Source organism: Haemaphysalis longicornis, unplaced genomic scaffold, assembly GCF_048455015.1.
Source record: "Haemaphysalis longicornis isolate Haplotype H1 unplaced genomic scaffold, Haemaphysalis longicornis Haplotype H1 scaffold_3, whole genome shotgun sequence".
Taxonomy (NCBI): domain Eukaryota; kingdom Metazoa; phylum Arthropoda; class Arachnida; order Ixodida; family Ixodidae; genus Haemaphysalis; species Haemaphysalis longicornis.
Window position 1 is genome coordinate 167,736,619 of NW_027526335.1, and position 17,720 is coordinate 167,754,338.

General features: G+C 46.9%; 1 protein-coding gene across 2 annotated transcripts; it reads right to left on the minus strand.

Annotated features, from left to right (window-relative positions):
* Window positions 1–306: 306 nt before the first annotated feature.
* On the minus strand, window positions 307–17,303 carry Tango11 (transport and golgi organization 11). Of its 2 annotated transcripts, none has more exons than XM_077704654.1 (4): window positions 17,228–17,303; window positions 13,019–13,236; window positions 10,462–10,747; window positions 307–4,524 (listed from the first exon to the last, which is right to left on the minus strand). In XM_077704654.1, exons 2-4 carry the CDS (start codon window positions 13,230–13,232, stop codon window positions 4,326–4,328), a joined length of 699 nt encoding a protein of 232 aa, XP_077560780.1. In that variant the 5' UTR covers window positions 13,233–13,236; window positions 17,228–17,303; the 3' UTR covers window positions 307–4,325. The 2 variants fall into 2 exon arrangements, with proteins under 2 accessions (XP_077560780.1, XP_077560779.1); XM_077704653.1 differs by lacking the exon at window positions 17,228–17,303 and adding an exon at window positions 15,712–15,835.
* Between the last annotated feature and the right edge of the window lie 417 nt (window positions 17,304–17,720).

Here is a 17,720-nt window from a genome sequence, read left to right on the forward strand (position 1 = left end):
GTACTCTATTTCGTCAGCATAGCATGTTATTCCTTCACAGGATATCTGCAACAATGTTGGGCATGGAAACCTTTGTTGATAAGGGCTGTCTTATCAACGCCTCTCAATAGCAAACACATACCAGGGCTCGAAAATCGAACCGCTCTTTGCAATTGGCCGCTTTTAGCGTTTTCTAAATCGCACGAAAGTGTGATAAGTGTGTGCTACTTTGGCATAAAATCGGAACAATTGAAGACATCCAAAGTATGTCAGCAGCAAAGGAGAACAACAAAAAACAAGCAACAAGAATTTAAGATAGCTTGCCAGTCTCCTGCACAATAAAATACACTAGCTTTTATTGATCATCACATTTGCATCTCTCGGAAAATGAGGAACGAACGACCTTGTCTCGCAGGTGGTGTTCACATGCGGGGAAAGAAACGTACAACGAGACACGCAAGCCGTTATATTATGCTCCAGAAAACTGCTTCGCGGACGATGCGCTCTAAAAACGCTGTTTTAATACAGGAGAAAAAAAAAAAAAAAAAAAAAAAACACCGCAGACACGAAGAAATGAGTGCCTAAGCTTGTACAAGTGCATTCCACGCTGGCACGCATGCGAACAATTGCGGGTTGACACAGCTTTCCTAAAACACGAGTGCGGCGACCTTTCGAAGCGGATTTCCTGTACATGCTATGTCGCGGAACTTAACAGCTCATCGGACAGCTGCAAAATGCTGTTTCAACGTACTACGCCATTAATTAATACAAAGCAACAACAACCAGTTATACTTTTGCGCTCGGAAAAGAAGAAAGAAAAGAAAAGACTAGAAGGAGTTTCCGTTACTGGAAGCCTACGTTAAGCTTATTAATACCCCACCCCTCAAACTATTCCCTCGTGCTGCAGTGCCACAACATGTTGAAATTATGCAGCTGTGGCAATGCAGGCTATTATATACACGCACTGGGCAAGGGTGGCAAGGCAATTTCTAACCTCCAAACACTACTCGACAGCCACAAGTGCAAAGCATGGGGTCCGGCATGCTGCGTAAATGCACTCGGGCTGTGCACAAACGTGGAATAGAAAACGCTAAGTCTTTCATTAAGTAAACCAGATGCCTCCTCGCAGAAAAGGCTTGCACGGGCAGTTCTTGAAAATCGGTGCAGAAAAGAAAAGTATGTGAGGGCCTCGTGAAACTAGCTGGCACCGTTTTTGAGGAGTAAGTAGCGACCAACATTCAGTATCGTAATGGCTGCTTTAAAAGCCAGTGCTAAAAGAAATGTAAGGCTCTTCCGTGCCCTACGTGACACATCTAATGATGAAGGTTTGGCTACAAAGATGGCATTACGAAGCTATGACAGGCTTGTTGACATTGGCTGGGAGCCTTTTGAGTTCCTCATCCTTTCTGTTTGAAGTGTTAACCAAAGCACAGACTTCCATACCAGTACAACCATCTTGTTTTCATTAGCATAAAATCGGACGAACGCACCAGATACAGAATTGTAGGCAACTCTCGCATAGCTGGATGCATAAGGGGACATTTTTTTTTCTTGCTTTCTTTTTTTTTTACAACAAACAAAAATACCGAATCTTGCTTCACAACAACAAGTATAATATGCACCGAATTTACTCTACAACAGCCTAACAATCTCCCAATAATTCCCACTCAGTAACAACAGCATGATCAGAAAAAAGGTCCAGAAATCTGCACGTGATTTGCAAAACACGGCAGCACTGCATCACAAAACAGTACAATCACATTCTGGCACGGAATTACAGCAGCAATGCTCGTATTCGTGGGAAATCAGCTACTGTAGTAGCAGGTGTTATTTGCAAGAACTTCACCACTTCACGCTGGTGCAAAAATTGCGTGCGACTGTGTCAGTAGTGCAACCTTTGAGTGCACAAAAAGAGATAAAACGCAAGCAGACGTGCATCCCACCGGAATCACTTACCATGCATGTTAGAATTTAACCTTACGTGCGGGCCACCATGAATGTTTATCTTTGCAAGTGCGACAACATGATCCATCAGAACTCGCGTAGACTTCACAGGAGCACATAAAAACAAAGCCAAAGTGACAAAGCTTAACACGCACTAAGCGTGTCACTCAAACACATGCAAGTAGTTGAAAAAAAAAAAAAAAAAAGAAAAAACTTTTGTGGCAATGCCTTGGTGCGAGCAGGGCAGCACAAACGATATGCCATCATGATGTACAGGACGTAATGATGATGATGCTGTGCTGTCACTGAATATGTTTGTTTTTGCATCTGTTTCTAGTGCGGAGTCCATCTTGCATTGCAGTTTTCAGGCAACAAAAGTGGTGGTAAGCACCGAATTATACAACTGCCGTGGAACTGCTTAGAACAAATCCTGTCTTCGGTGAAATCAAAACCCATCCGTGAACGTTACGGCAAATTTCCTTAACCCAATAAACCACCAGATGTTGCACGCTCACACAACTATCTTCGCAGAAACCATATTAGTACCAAACAATCTCGCGTGCTGAAATGTACACCAAATGTCATTTGTGCAATAGCCTGCTGAAGTGGAGACTTCAGTACTTCTACGAGCCGCCCAGTTGACAGTGTAATTCTATGTACACGAGGTTAGCCACAACTATCGCTGAGGTAACAAAAAAAAAAACTGTCAGTTGCAAAAAAGAAAGAAAGAAAAAAAAAACACTGTGTCCTGTAAAGTACTCACAATCGCATGTGCACATGTACAAAGGCTCTATCACGCAAGCCTGACCTATAGGAGATCACCCAGCTGGGAGTGCAGTAATAAGCCTACAGGTCCCTCAGGTTATGCTGGAAAGCATGATCTGTCATTACTCCGCAAAAAACACTCGATTGCATGCAGTGTGCGGAAAACACACGCTCCCACAAATCGGAGCACACCATTATCGGTTAGCTTAACTAACGAAACTCCCAATTTCTTGAGCGAGGCCTAGCACTACAGCCAAGAGGCTTTAACAAAAGAGAGGAGGGGAGGGCAAACGTGTATATGACTCAACAGAAAATACTGTTCAACAGGCGTTTCAGCTGGACCGATTAATTAAGAGGAAAACTGAGCACATGCTTCCCCAGATGGGGTTGGGAACGAGTTCCTCAACAGAGCAAAACAGCCAAAACGGAGGACAAGGCATGCTTTCTTCACCACAAGCTAAGGCTTACGTGTAAAGCAAGTGAATTCATTGTATGTGTTAAAACGTTCACATCGGCTTAGCAAAACTACGGGTAAAAAAAAAAAACCCAGCGTGTGACTAGGTGGACAGAGCATTTGAGTTCCCGATGTTTCTGCGTTTAGGTCACTCTCTTTCGGGAAAAAAAAAAAAAAGGAGCATGATGCACGACAAACACAAAGCGGGAGCATTGTCCTGAAGGAATAGATGCAAAAGTTCAATGGCGACTTCTACTAAAGCTGAGAAGAACCACAACATGGTAGGGGGAGTACAGACTGCCATTTTTTCCCCCCAAATATTTGCACTTGCTTCCTTGACAAATGGTTTTCAGCAGCTATTGTTAAATATACAGTCAAATGCGTTGCCTTCTCAGGCAAAATTTCTTTCCACAACACAGTCCCTCATTGTGGGCATTGCATAATTAACCTTTGAGGCAAAAGTTTTCTCCGCAACGCAGCCATGCACAACATGGAGCTGAAATTCCGCCCCATCATTTCTGATTTTTAATGGCCTCCTCAACAGAAGCCCCACATTCTTGCCCTGAGCACACAGAACAACAAAATATAGCTACACTCTTTCACTCGCTGTGAAGCCACAACTCAATCGAAAACCCTCGACGATCACACAATTTTTGGTCTCACACTAGGGCCTACATCTCTCTCTTCCTATTTCTCCCTTCCAATGCGCAACGGTTGGCAACGCTGAGTGCTTCTCTCGCTGTGTTTGAGTCGCAAAGCGCAACACAGATCAATTTATCTTTCCCCTCGACACTACAGTCCCATCTCAGAAGAGCCACACTCAATCGAAACCCTCAACAGCCACGCAATTTTTGGTCTCGCAATAGGGCCGACGTCTACCAGTAGTCGAGCTAAATTTCTCCCAACGCACAATGGTTGGCGGACATTATTGCCACGGTGCTTCTCTCGCACTCTACGAATAGCGCAGTGCAACACCGCGCTGCGTTACATCAATTTCTCTTTGACTCGACGAATGACAGCGTCCTGTTGTCTCAGACGAACGGCACTGCAGCGGCCGAGCAAATTTTCCCGCTCCACGTGGCACCGTCCACCTTCTCTTCTGTGGTGGTGGTGGTGGTGGTGGCGGCATCCGGGAGGAGGAGGAAAAGGACGAGGAAGGAAGAGGCGGAGGGAGGGAGCATCATCACCAGTGCCGGTTGAGCCAGAGCAGTCCCTTGAGGAGGAAGTAGAGCACCCCGACCGAGTAGAGGACGATCTCGCGCTGCTGCCGCTGCTGGTTTTCGTGCTCGATTACGACCAGCCGCCGGGTCACCGTGCGCATCTGTCTGCGCAGTGCCAGCAGCTCGTCCTCCACACACAGTGGGCCCGGTGGTGTCGTCGGCCTGCGTGCCGAGGTGGAAAGGAGGCAACAGGCCGGACATTACACGATTAGGTGGCACATGGGTCCTTGATCAAAAACTTTATTTTTGCAGTTGTGATGACAAAAACTGGAGGACATATGTAGTTTTTCATTCTGATTGTAGATGTAAAAGTAGTTTTTGTGTAAAACGACTATATTAAAATTTATTCGGACTTTTATATTTGATTTCTCGTTTTTTACAGCTTTTGTAAAACAAATTAAAGCCATTCCACTCAATGTGAAAGCTGTCGGAAGTGCAGAGCAGTTATTTACCATTATGGGCTGTAGTGCCACAATCCACTTAGTGCTACCACTCAATGAAAGTAAAATTTTCTGCCTTCACAGTGCTCGCGCAGCCCCTGCCTGAAACTGCGCGAGCGGGAGTTCTGTTTATTTTGTGCTTGCGTTTCCTCCCGCACGTGCCGGCATTGCACTGCCACTTTTTTTTCCTGCTTACTATCATAAAAACCAACCCAACAAGTGTTCTTAACTAAATGAACGCAGGCGCTGCCGGTTACTTACGCATATTTTGCCTCAACTGTACCTGCAGTTTTCTTTGCACTAAACAACGGGGAGATGTATGACAAGTGCCAGCAGTTCACGAGTTTCGAACACTTATCACTACCTATATAAACCGCTCAGCTTCCGAAGCCTCTGGGTTACGCCGCGACGACAGCACTACGACAACAAGGCGAGCCCCGAAAGTGCTCTGCACTTAAAAACTGCAGGAGTGATGCAGCTGAACAAAGGAGCAGTGAACCGTGCACTAATCAAGGAGTGCAATAAGACTAACAGTATCGTTCCATCTGGTCTGTAACAGAAGGTACGACCGTTTGAAGTTTGGGCTTGGAAGGCAAAACCGGTTTTTCTTTGTTCCCACCTTCCAAGCCCAAACTTCAAACGGTCGCAACTTCTGCTACAGACCAGATGCAATGATACTGTTAGTCTTATTGCACTCCTTGATTAGTGCACAGTTCACTGCTCCTTTGTTCAGCTGCATCACTCCAGCAGTTTGTTATACAGGATGTTTTTGTGTGAAAAAAATGAGGTACAGCTGCAGGCAAAAGGCCTGGGCAGTCGAGAGATGTGTCCTTCGGGATAATCCATGGCAGGGCGAAGTTCAGGATCATTTCGTTGTTTAGCTCCATTGTCCTGGAGGGCAGAAAGCTTAGGAGAGGCCCCACTGCACCACTGGTGCACTGGGAAAAGTGCGGGGGAAGTCACGTGGTTTTTTACACTCATTGGGGGTCAGCAGCAACCGCATCGTAGCAACGCGCCGAAGGCCGGCCCACCAAGGCCCTACACCACTGCAAGGCCTAGCTGGAGGCCAATGGTCTTAGCATGTGAAATGCAAAAAAAAAGGGCGACCTCCGAAAATGGCGGCGTGGCTTCACCAATGTGTGACGTCAGGGCCTCTCCCAAGCTTTTCTTCCCTCAAGAATCACTGTCTTCATCAGTTGAGGTTTTATCGATCGGGGCACGGGAGAGGCAGTCTGAATATCGGTGTTTATAACCGGCTTGCAGACTACACTAACATCAGAATCCTGTAACCTGAGAATCCAGCATGCGAGGCATTCCTGAATGGTTTTTAAGGTTGAGCATTTCTGAAAACACCAAAACGTTGTCCAGATATACAGTGGAGCCCCGATAATACGACTTTCAAGGGACCGCGCGAAAGCGTCGTATGATCGCGGTACGGGTAAATGCCGGCGTAGTAGGCGGTCTCATGTTAATCAACCAGATTTAGGGGAAATCCCCAAGGTGGAGTAAGTTTCTGTAAAGGAAAGTTTGACAGCCGTATGGCTGTCAAACTTTGTAGCCGTATGGCTGCATTTAGGTGGATGTCAAACTTTCCTTTATAGGCGGTCTCATGCGACAGCTGGGCTAAGAACTTATTTAAGCTACTATACTTACAGCGCTTTTGGGTAATTTGTGAACCTTTCACCAAAATCCCAAGTTTCTAAAAACAAAAAGAAAAAGAAATGCCTAGGTACTTTGTTTCCCCTCCCCTCCACGTTGTCTGTGCTAGCCCGCCAGCCCTGCACCCTCATGTGCGCGAGATAAGCTGGGAAGGTTGACGCGGCCGAGCAAATTGAGAGGGAAAAAGGCGAGAGTGTGAAACTGCCAAGGCCAAGAGAAATGTACGATAGTACCAGGCGGCGACGGAAAAAAGGGGGGAAGTAAAGGAACGGAGCGACAATGCGCCTTTGAAAGACACTGATAAGCAGCACAGAGCAGAGAGATGGGGAGAGAGAGCATCGTGAAAGGAAGAAACTTGGATTGAGTGGGCGAGGAAAGTGGGTGTTCGGTCATCGCTGTGGTGCTGCATCGTATGTGTTTTGTCAGTTTGATGGCAGCTTCAAATTCGTGGTACGCCGGCCACCTGTACTTCGACTTCTCCAGTTGGCGCGTTGGCGTTTCGTTGCCACTGGGGGCCGTGAAAGGTTTATTTCCCACCCACAAGTACCCGCCTGCTTGCTTGCGCCTGTTCAGCAAGTGGTCTGGCCTACCTGTGAACCTTTGCACATCAACCAGTACCAAACAGGGGTTAAGAATAAAGAAAGACTGGAACGATGCAGCGAAGCAGTGTAAAACAGGAAAAAGACCGGTTTATCCCCGCCAGGGTCTGTCGTATGAAGCGGACTGCGGGCACCCGAGTGTTGTATAATCGGGGTTTTTAATGCATTCTTTCTATGGGGAGTTTACCCGGACCGCAGTGATCCGTCGTAAGAAGTGGGTTGTCATAAGACCGAGGGAGGTATCACTGGGGTTGCGCTGTACAAAGCACGTGTGTCATTTTAGTCCAGATAGAACTGTCCATCATCTGTTGGAATGTGGCCACGGCCAAGCACAATCTGAATGGGAGCATCCTAAATTCATACAGCCTGTCAGGAGTTATGAAACCTTTTTTCCCGCGATCTTGTTCATCTGCCTCAATGTGCCAGTAACCACTGCACGAATCAATGGACAAAAAAAACCTACCAAGGCACAATTGACCTAACGAGTCATCAATACGTGGCAACGGACAGACACCTTTCTTTGTAACTTTGTTCAGGTTCCTGTAGTCGACGCAAAAACAGAGATTCCCATCTTTCTTCTCAACAGGACGACTGGTAATTCCCATCTACTTAATGACAGCTGTATGACATCGTCTCGGACTATTTGTTTCACTTGGCAACAAATCGCCTCACATTATTTTGTCGAAACTTGGTAAGTATGTTGGTGTATGGGTCGCCTGTCTTCGTAGGTCATAATACGATGTTCAGCAATGGTTATTTGTTGCACTTTCGACGACAGAGCAAAACAGTTGCTAAAGGAGCCGATAACGCCACAAAGCTGTTGCTGCTGTGACATTTGTCTATTTTGGTAGCTCTTCCTGGTTTACGCGTGCACACGACACTTCTACAGTGCCTGGCGTGTTCTTGCCGCTTATTGCATTGAGGTGTGCAACCGCTGCCCTGTATGTTAAATGCTGGTGTTCTGTGGCGAAGTTTGTGACGAGTATTTCCGTTTGTCCACTGCTGACAAAGACTCGCCCCTGGGCTGCACAGACTTGTCGGGCGAGCAGTAGTGAAACATCTTGTTCAGCGATACCCCAACTGAACTCGGCATTAGCAAACATGCTGGTGTCAGGAGGTAAGGTGAGGCTGTCTTCACAAATTACGTAGCGCAGGTGTAGATGGGTCCCTCTCGTCATCAACAGGCCATGGGCCCAAAAATGTAACAAAAGGCTCCTGCAGGTTATCACCGCATTGTATGCCCCAAGAAAGCACAAACCCAGTGTTAGTTGTTTCGAGCATTCCCGCAGCAAAACAGCCAGGGAAAGTCGTATCTCAAATTCGAATCCGAACGGCACACACGCCAGTCAGCACCACAAGGTGACCACCAGCTGTGAGCATTTGTGGTCCACACCGCACCGTCGTGCCCTTACACAGCTTGGATGTGAGTGACCAGCCTATGACAGAATAATCAGCGCTGATATCAATAAGACTGCTTAGCGAAAGCCCCTTCCCCCAGCTTACTCCATTTCGGGATTTCCCCTAAACTGGTCCATGGAAGTCTAGGGGATTATTAGTTCATCTGTAATAGGCAGCAGAACAGAAAACACCATGTGCCACCCGCGGTCGCTACAGCAACTACGGCAGTGATATGACTCGAGTTTGCGATACATCTTCATGCTACCTCAGACGTCAGAATATTGATTTCACCTATTTTGTGGTCTGCATTATCTCTTTGTTGGTTCCCACACAGGTTTTGCACATTAAACATGCTAGCAATAAACCAAATTTAGCCTTCAGGGTTACTAGTGTGTTGTCATAGCCACAGAGTTTCGTACTAATACATACTAGAGGGAAATCCGACCCGGTGCCGACGCGAGCCTTGCCTCACTGAGCGTGCCATCATGTACCGCAGAGAAGTGTTCCATCAGTGCTTGGCATGGATTGCCAACAAGCTAGACAGTTGCCTCTAATTGCAAAAAAATAATAATACATATCATAGAAGATTATTACAAGTTGTATTATCAATCGAAAAGTCGAGCCCCAAAATATTTATTCGTCAGAAACTGTTTAGAAGCTTTATGCAAGACAAGCAAAAACAGAAACGTCACCACTTTTTTGTTGTTTGGCTTCAGGAGCGAAAAGAGGCCATGTGGCAAGCCAAGCCAAGTAGGGGAAGAATGCTTCTAGCTGCTATGGCGGCACCCATGATAGCACGTGATTGCAGCGACAGATTTACCGCTAGTGTATAAATTAGTACGCAACTCTTCGGCCAGCAAATTTGCGGGGAAGGTTACTTTTGGAGCACTTTTTAGCACTTTTGGACACACTTTTTTTTTGTTGAAAAATGCATGCAAATAGGATAGAGAAACTCTGAACGAGGCTTTGGCGCTCTAGTCTTTTTTGCGGCACGATCACTGTGCGATGTTTGCAGCTCCCTTCAATGTTCCTTTCCAGAGCAGCACTCGAAAGTGAACAAGGCTGGAAGACAGGTGTGTACTTTCTGCAGCTGGCCTCCGTTATTTTCCTAGTCCCTGCTTCGTGATCCCACCCCCCAAGCAAGTTGCAGGGTGCACACTAACTACCACATGTTTCGTCGCAACTAGTACAATGACATGCAGGCAGTTCTGCTCACTCTGTGCCACTGTGCTTCAACTCTCACTGTCAACTTTGTGCATTAAACATGACAAGCCTGCAGATGTAGTAACTTCCAACATCGCTTTCTCACCACCGCACCAATTTACCCATATCAACAGCTTCGTGCAGCACTGTTGAAACGGTAAAAAGCAAAATGAGCCACATCCCACAACGCACACAAGATCTCCCAAGGTGCACTGTATGCTTCCTCGAACATCGCTGCGGCTGTGTCTTTTGGAGGTGTTACCAACAGTGTCAGCATTCCATGAGGAGGGCAAATACCGGCCCATCTCCACTAATGTGTAACCAGGCGAGGGGCGAAGCATGAGGTGTGTAAGTGTATTCTTGGCGCCATCGCGTTTTTGCCAATGGAGATGAAACCACTGGGGGGGGGGTAGAGGTATACAGCTTTGCTGTAAAAGTCCCTTGTCTTTGAAGCACGAAGCTCTCTTGCACGAGGCATAAACGAGTGTACCGGTGTTTTTTTTAGCACGCATTACGTTCTAGTGCGAGGGGCAAACGAGTTTTCCGGTGTTTTAAGTGCCGTGACTAAATGAGACGAACGACAATTACGGCGACGACAATGGCAGGAGACGCCAACAGCCCCAGCCCATACGGGGCTTCGCCCCTAAAAAGTGCTAGCCAAGCCAGCCACGCAAAAGCAAGCATGGAAGACGGAGTTTCCCACGGGCTTGCAGACAAGTCAGCTGTCTCTTTTTTCTGCTTGCCTCACCCCCATCCCACCCCGCTCCTGAAAGAAAAGGCCGTCCCCGTGTGGAGCTCACCCGGTGCTGTTGAAGAAGCTGATGTCCCCGTTGTGCAGCTTGCTCAGGGTGGTCTTGCGCCGCACCCGCAGACCTGTGGAGGCGTTCCGGTTGTCCCCCCCCTGGTGGTGCTCCCCGTCCTCCCCATCCTCCTCCTCTTCCGCGTCGATGCCCGGGTAGGCGTGCACGTCCAGCTTGAGGCTGTGTGGGGGCGTCGACAGCAGGATGGGCTCCGGCTGCATCTCCAGGGACTGCTCCAGGCGCGTCTCGGGAAGAGGGTCGCGACCCTCCACGTGCTGGTTGCCCCCTGGGGTCATCACAAGGGAGGGAGAGGGGACATTTAAACGGGGCAGAAGGGGAGAAAACTCCAATGCAGACATTTAAACGAACAGACAACCAATTTTTGTGGAGTAGCGTATTTTCGTGTGCATAACCCGCACCAGAAATGTGAAAATTTCAGATGCAAAGTAGGGGTGCGGATAATGTGCAGGGTTTTCCTTTAGAGCAGCTTCACGGCAATGCGCGTTGTGCCGTGAAGCTCCTACGCAGTAACCCTGACTAAGCCTTCCGTGGCAGTGATTGTGCAAAACATACAAGGACAAGGAAGAAAAAACAAGGACGAGTGCACCCTAACAACTGAATTTTATTACTAGTGCATTGTGACTTTTGCCTTGCAGTCAGTATATTGTACTTGCTAAAAATACACAATTTCCATCTACATAGTTTGTGGTGTGTTGCATGAGCAGTGGCTTTGGTGCAGCCTTTCCTGTATCAAATGTGCGGGCAATATGCGAGGATTTTTTTTTTCTTTTTCGGCAGGCTGAAAGTGGGGGTGCGGATTATATGCGTGAAAATACGGTATATGCTCTTCATCCCTAATGAATGGGAATCACTTAAAACACCTTGAACTGAACGTGAAAGAGCAATTTTTAGGCCTACCAGCCTCTTGCATATATCCGGCCAAAACAAATGACGGAAACCCTGATGGTCAGCAGTGGGGCCGCATATTTTTAACTACGTGAGATGAAAAGAGCCGTTAAAAAAACTTGTCCCCAGCTAAAACAATAACGAAACACAGCCTCTCCCATTCCTTCACGATATTTTTGAATCACGCACTGAAACTGAAACAGAGCTGTTTGTATGCATGCGTTAGTGTCCCATTTAGTCACAACGCGGCACCACTTTTTCAGACTTCGGAAAGGTCAGGGTCAAATTAAGATTATTTTCACCGATTCGTCTACTAAAAATTTCCTGTGGTTACCCAACTACAAAAAACACTGGCTTCCATATCATAACCTGGAAGACGTGCACTCCATAAAATATCCCGGGCCATCTCCACTAACGTGCAACCTGGGGAGGGCCGAAGCATGCAGTGTATAAGTGTACTCTTGGTGCTTTGGTATTTTTGCCAAAGGAGATGAAACTGTTGGCAGGTGTAGGCATACAGCTTTGCAGTATAACTCTCTTGTCTTTGAAACATGAAGCTCTCTAGCGCGAGGCGTAAACGAGTGTCCTGGTGTTTTAGTACCGTGACTACATGAGGCGATGATTATGACGACGACGACGACAGGAGACTGTGTTGCTATGCAACGCAGAGCCACCTGTAAAGTGAAGATCATCAGCTGTGGCTCTGAGTGTGCTGTATGGCAGCCTACCAAGCACACGCCTGCTGTTGTGGAGAAGGGGTGGAACAGCCAGAATCACTTGTAGAATAAACCTGGAAGGAGCACTTTGTGGCGTTCAATAGGACATCCCATGCTTTCACGTTCACAACTCGCAAGAAGTGCCCAGGCGTCCTTGGATTTCTTCCTTCTTTCAAACCTTGCTTCATACCATGCATCTTGATGACGCATTCCATATCTGGGACAATGCTGGGCTTTGCTGTGTGTAAGCTGGGTGCTAACATTCTACAGACGTAGCCTTTGTTACGGTGAGGTACTTTCACTGTGTGCCATTATAATGATGAAACCCTCCTAGTCTCCCTCCTCTAATCCTTCTTTCCATGAACACTATCTCTCCCTAAGTCATGCGTTCCCCGGACATCTCCCATTCCCCACACCGTCTGTCCTGTTCTCCTCCCTTCTTTCTCACCACCCCCTCACATCATTCCCTCTCCCTCCTCACAATCACGTCCAACTCTACCTCCTCCCCTCCCCTCCATCCCTATTCCCTCCTCTCTTCCCCTCACACCTCCTTTTCCACCCTTCTATCTCCGACTCCCTCCGAGTCACGCAATCCACCCATGGGACAGGTCACTGGTGGGTCAAAGTGACCGGTCGGCGAACCAAGGTGACCCCAAGAGTGGGCCACTGATTGGCCATCACTCGTGGGTAACCAGTGACCCACAAATTGTCTGAGAGTCGGAGACCCACCAGTAACAGCTTTGACTAATTTGTGTGAAAGACAGACAGACATACAGCTCGACATGCCTACACATAAAGACTATCATAGTTGCAACAGTTGATTGTAACCCGAGAAGAGGGAGAGTGATGGAGAGGTAGGTAGGACAGGCGAATCGAGAGAGTGCCGACGACCGGCACTAGAGGCGACCCCTCCTGTTCTCCCCCCCTCCCATTACCTCGCACGAGGATCCGGTCCGGCACGTGCATGGCCAGGGTGCGCTCGTTGTCCCTGGCCAGGGCCGTGTCCACGTCCTTCTCGCTCTCCTGGTCGATGATGCTGATGCGGTGGGGCACGCGCATCTTGTTGCTGATCTCGGCCGTGAAGTCCGGGTCGTAGAACGCGTCGTAGTCCCCCGAGAACCGGTGGGCGGGGCTCGGGTTGCTCGACATGGCTCTGCGCATCGTGCGACGGGGGAACAGCGGCGGCGACAGAGTGAGCCCCTGCCCGTCACGCGGATTAATAATGTCACAGTTGGAATGTGACAACGTGATGGAACAGCATAAGGGAAGAAAAGACGGTCTTGGACAGACGGTGTTGACTAATGACTGCTGCTTTTAATACATGCCTGCAACATGTACGCCTCAGAGGGGACTCACCTGATAAAATTCTTATGGGACTTAATAATTCATGACCCAAAGGTTAAAAAACCATCATGCGTCAACACGAAAAGTTCCACACATCCACAGAAATGTTACTTGGTTTGCTTATCTTAGGATTATGTCCTTTCTGTACTGAAACAAAGAAATAAAACTATCATTTGATAGACAGCTAGTACCATTTAGTGCAAACTAGTTAAGCTGCAATGTGTTTCTTGCTCATTTTTTATTTCAGTAAAGAAGTAATGCATTCCTAAAATAAGCAAACTAGGCCGCCAGGGACATTTTCATGAATTTGTAAACCTTTTCGTATTGATGCCCGATGGTTTGCAGGCCCATGGGCCATAAATTAAGTCCCGTAGCAATGTTATCAGGTGGGTCCCTCTTAAACAAGTGTACAGAAAAAAGTGACTGTCAAGTGACCGGGGTTAGCAGTAACAGGCAAAAAAAAAAATAAATAAATTGTTGAAGATGCTCAAATAGATGTCACATCAGTAGTCCACCCATATCCCAAACATTAACGGGAGCTTCAATTTCTCGGTACTACCTTGTGAGTTTGTATTTGACATAAAAATGTCTTGGACACTCGCTCTTTCCGTGAACTAGTAGAGTAGTGGGCGGCATATTCACTTCGTTCAATCATTCTGTCTTTTGCACCCCTTTGGGTCACGTTTTGTGGAGGCAAGAAAATTGAGGGCGAGGCAGCTGAAGGCTGGTTTACCAAGAAAGCTAGAAAAAGAATCTAAAATAGTGCACTCACTCTGTAATAGGCAAGCATTGTTTTTAAGCGATTACTTATCAGCATTGTGCAATGTTTTGAGAGCCGTACCCCTTTTTCTCCTTTCATTGACTGATTGTAGGGTTTAACGCGCCAACGCAACGCAGGTGATGAGGCGCGCTGTAGTGGAGGGCTCCGGATTAATTTTGACCACCTGGGGATCTTTAACGTGCGCTGAAATCTCGTACACACATGGGCGTTTTCGCTTTTTGCCTCCATCAGAAAAGTGGCCGTCGTGGCTGGGAATCGAATCTGCATCCTCGTGCTCAGCAGCAGAACGCCTTAGCCACTGAGCCACCGCGGCGGGTTTTTTCTCCTTTTCAGATAAGCCTCTTATCAACAATGCCTCCCGTGGAATTTTGTACATTCTGTGAACATATTTTATGTCTCTCAAGCGAATCATAAAGTCTCCATTTACTCCTAAACAAGTGTTGAAAATTTTGCTCTCAACACACTTCAAATGGAGCAGAATCAGATTGTTTAGAGCCTCTAAATAAACTTATCTAGTGGCTCTAAGATTGTTCATGCTGTGCCTGCTGGATTATGTTTTACAGAGGATGGACAAGGGACCGTGGCTCTGAAAGTGGGCATTCCTGCACTCACAGCCATGCAAAGCGCAGAGGTCTTGCAACGTAACAAATGCGCGAAGATTTGTTATCTATTTCTCTGTCTTTACATATTGTAGGGGCTATTGCTGTGGTGTGTCAAGCACACGCAGCAAGGCAAAGAGATATAATTTCAAAAGCAACAAAGATGCGGCAAGTTGAAAAAAAAAAAAAGGAATGAACATACAGGGCAGCAGACAAAAATATCTTGAATTTGAGCAAACAAACTTTGCCACAAAAAGAGAAGTATATTTACTTTAGATGTGAGTGTAGGTTCTTTGTAGATGGACTTGTAGGGAAAAATGATTCACAGACATAGTGCTTGTGGGAAAAACAATATTTAAATGTGCTCTTATGGTGTGAGGTGATGTTAACGGGTGGTGATTTTTACATGCAACATGGTTTGGTTCACACAATGAAACAGGAACGTTGCATGTGGGGTTTAGTGAATCAATGCATTATCTATAAGTTTGCAAACACAGGCACCTGAGGGAGAAACAGCTGTGAATAGCCTTCATCACCCCATCAAATGACAAAACAAAGCAATAGCTTAATCTCACATTGGTCAAACATGCTTCAGGCAGACAGAATGCAGTCAAGCAAGACGTTGGATCAAAAACTTCCGTCGCACTAGGTCCTTCAGTTAATGCATGATGCAAGCAACCTAATCTACGGACTCGCAGAAAACGTAGTTATCAGAACAAGTCATGTGAGAGAGGGACGCTACAGTGTGCATTCTCTACAATCTTTTGCCACAGTCAACCTCCAGCAGTGTAAATTAAAGTTAGCGAGGCTTAGCTATTAGCAAACGACGAGGGATCTGTTTCATCAGTATTTTTAAATTTCCGGACGTCGTACCAGGTGCGAAACCAGGCAAACAGAACGATACCTGAAAGTCATGGCAGTCTTCAAAGCAGGTATTTTTACCCTACGAAGAAGAAGCCACAATGGCTGGATGGGATGAAACGTTTGAGCTCGAAACGTACTCCTCTACACAGTCATGGCAACCTAAGGTTGGGACAGTCAACAACCACACAGAGGTTGAAGATTGCTGTAACCACTCGATAACTGGACGGCCACATTTGGAAATTTGTAGGCGTCTCATGACAACACCTCCCATCAATGCAATGTTTAATAAAGCAAAGAACCTGTACGCAAGAAAAAAAAGCACTCAAAATATTCACTGAGCAAAGAGAACGAACTTTACGCAATCTCTAGCCTGTAGGATTCAACTATCCACTCTGTGACAAGACATGTAGCTTGTTACTGCGACCTGTCATTCAAAAGATGGCCTTGACGCCCACAAGGAGATCTATGAAGTGATGACGACAAACTATGCAGCGTTTGATGGTCAGTGACTGCTTACATCGTCCGTACTATATGAGGGTATTAGCATTAAAACAAACAACGCCGTTATGCACGGAACCAACAAAACTGGCCCACTCAACAGTGAAAACCAACTGGCCCAACCGACGTCGAATATGTCCAAGTTATAATTATGTCCACTGTATTTCTATTTTTTGGTGTAATCAACTACTTTTTTTTCCGCCACAGTCCATAATGAAAGCAGTAAACACGGTTGAACTGCGAGTTTCACCCAGATGCCCGCGCTTTCTGTTATTCGTAAAAAAAAACAAAAAAAAAAAACGCGCTAATTGCTCACGGGGTCGATAAAGACCAGTTCCCTTTGAAGACATGCAACTTTGCAAGTGACTGCCTTCAGTTCAAGTAGACTTTCACCTACCAAAAGCTTCCAGTTGAAATCTAAACTGCGACTAAAACAGAACGCGCTACGAAACACTTCTCGCGTGTATTTCGAATTCAGACACTCGGAAGGTCACGCAGTTTTTTGCCCCAGCTGACCATTCGCGACCGATAAGAGTCCGCCGCTACCCCAGGCGGCTTGCCAAACCGAAGGCAACTGCTTCCGACAACGCGCCCGTGCGTAGCTGTACCCTGGCAAGGTCGCACGTGACATTAAAAGCACCTAAACAACCAGTGAAGCAAGTCGATCGCTTTGCAAGTCAAAGCACCCACGACCGTTCGACTCAGAACCCGAACGCGAGGGTGGGAGCAATTTAAAGATCGTCAAAGGTTGATTCACTGTATGGGTGTCCTTGAAACATTCAAAATCTTCGCCTGTTAACTCGCCTATTCCGCCAAAGGCAAAGGAAACAACAGCGATTGCACTTGTTCGTGCGGCAGCAACGACTGTTGAAACGCAACGAGCAGGGTTTCAAGTTCGAAAGGTGAGACGCCAGTCAGACGTATCCAACGCTCTATAACGTAGGGACGAGACAATTTGATTGTTGTTTCGGCTTTGAGGACCACAGAGGTACAAGACATACAAATCCGTTGCCGTTACTTCGAGTTTAGTGAACCGTAGTAGAAGAAATGCGGTTTACCTTTGAGTCGGTGCGTTGAATCACAACCGACAGATGGGAAAAGAGCGAAGTGTCTTGGATTGGCTTGCGAAGTGACGCTAAAAGGAATGGCTCATGGCTAAAGTTTTTATAGCCGCTAGGGATGCCTTTATTGCATAAAGAACCCCTTGTTTAGAGTAGAAATGTTTTTTTATCGTTTAAATACCGCGTATAAAATGCGTTTTGAGGGAATTCTCGGAGCGTTACAAAAGTGGTTTCTGTTTTGACGGTGCATCATAGAAGGGAGGTCGGGAGGGGAAGAACGAAAGCTCTACTGCGCTACATCTTTAAAAGTCATTCATCGCGTCGCAATGTCCTTCAGCCGCTGGCGCGCATGCTGCGCCTTTATTTTTTTCGCGAATTCGCTCGCTCGGAGCCTCGACACTGCTGTACCACGTGAACTGGCAAGGGTGGAATGGCTGCTTCGCCTGCGCTTGATCGCTCAGCGCCTGCTGTGCCTTCTGTGCGTGTGCTG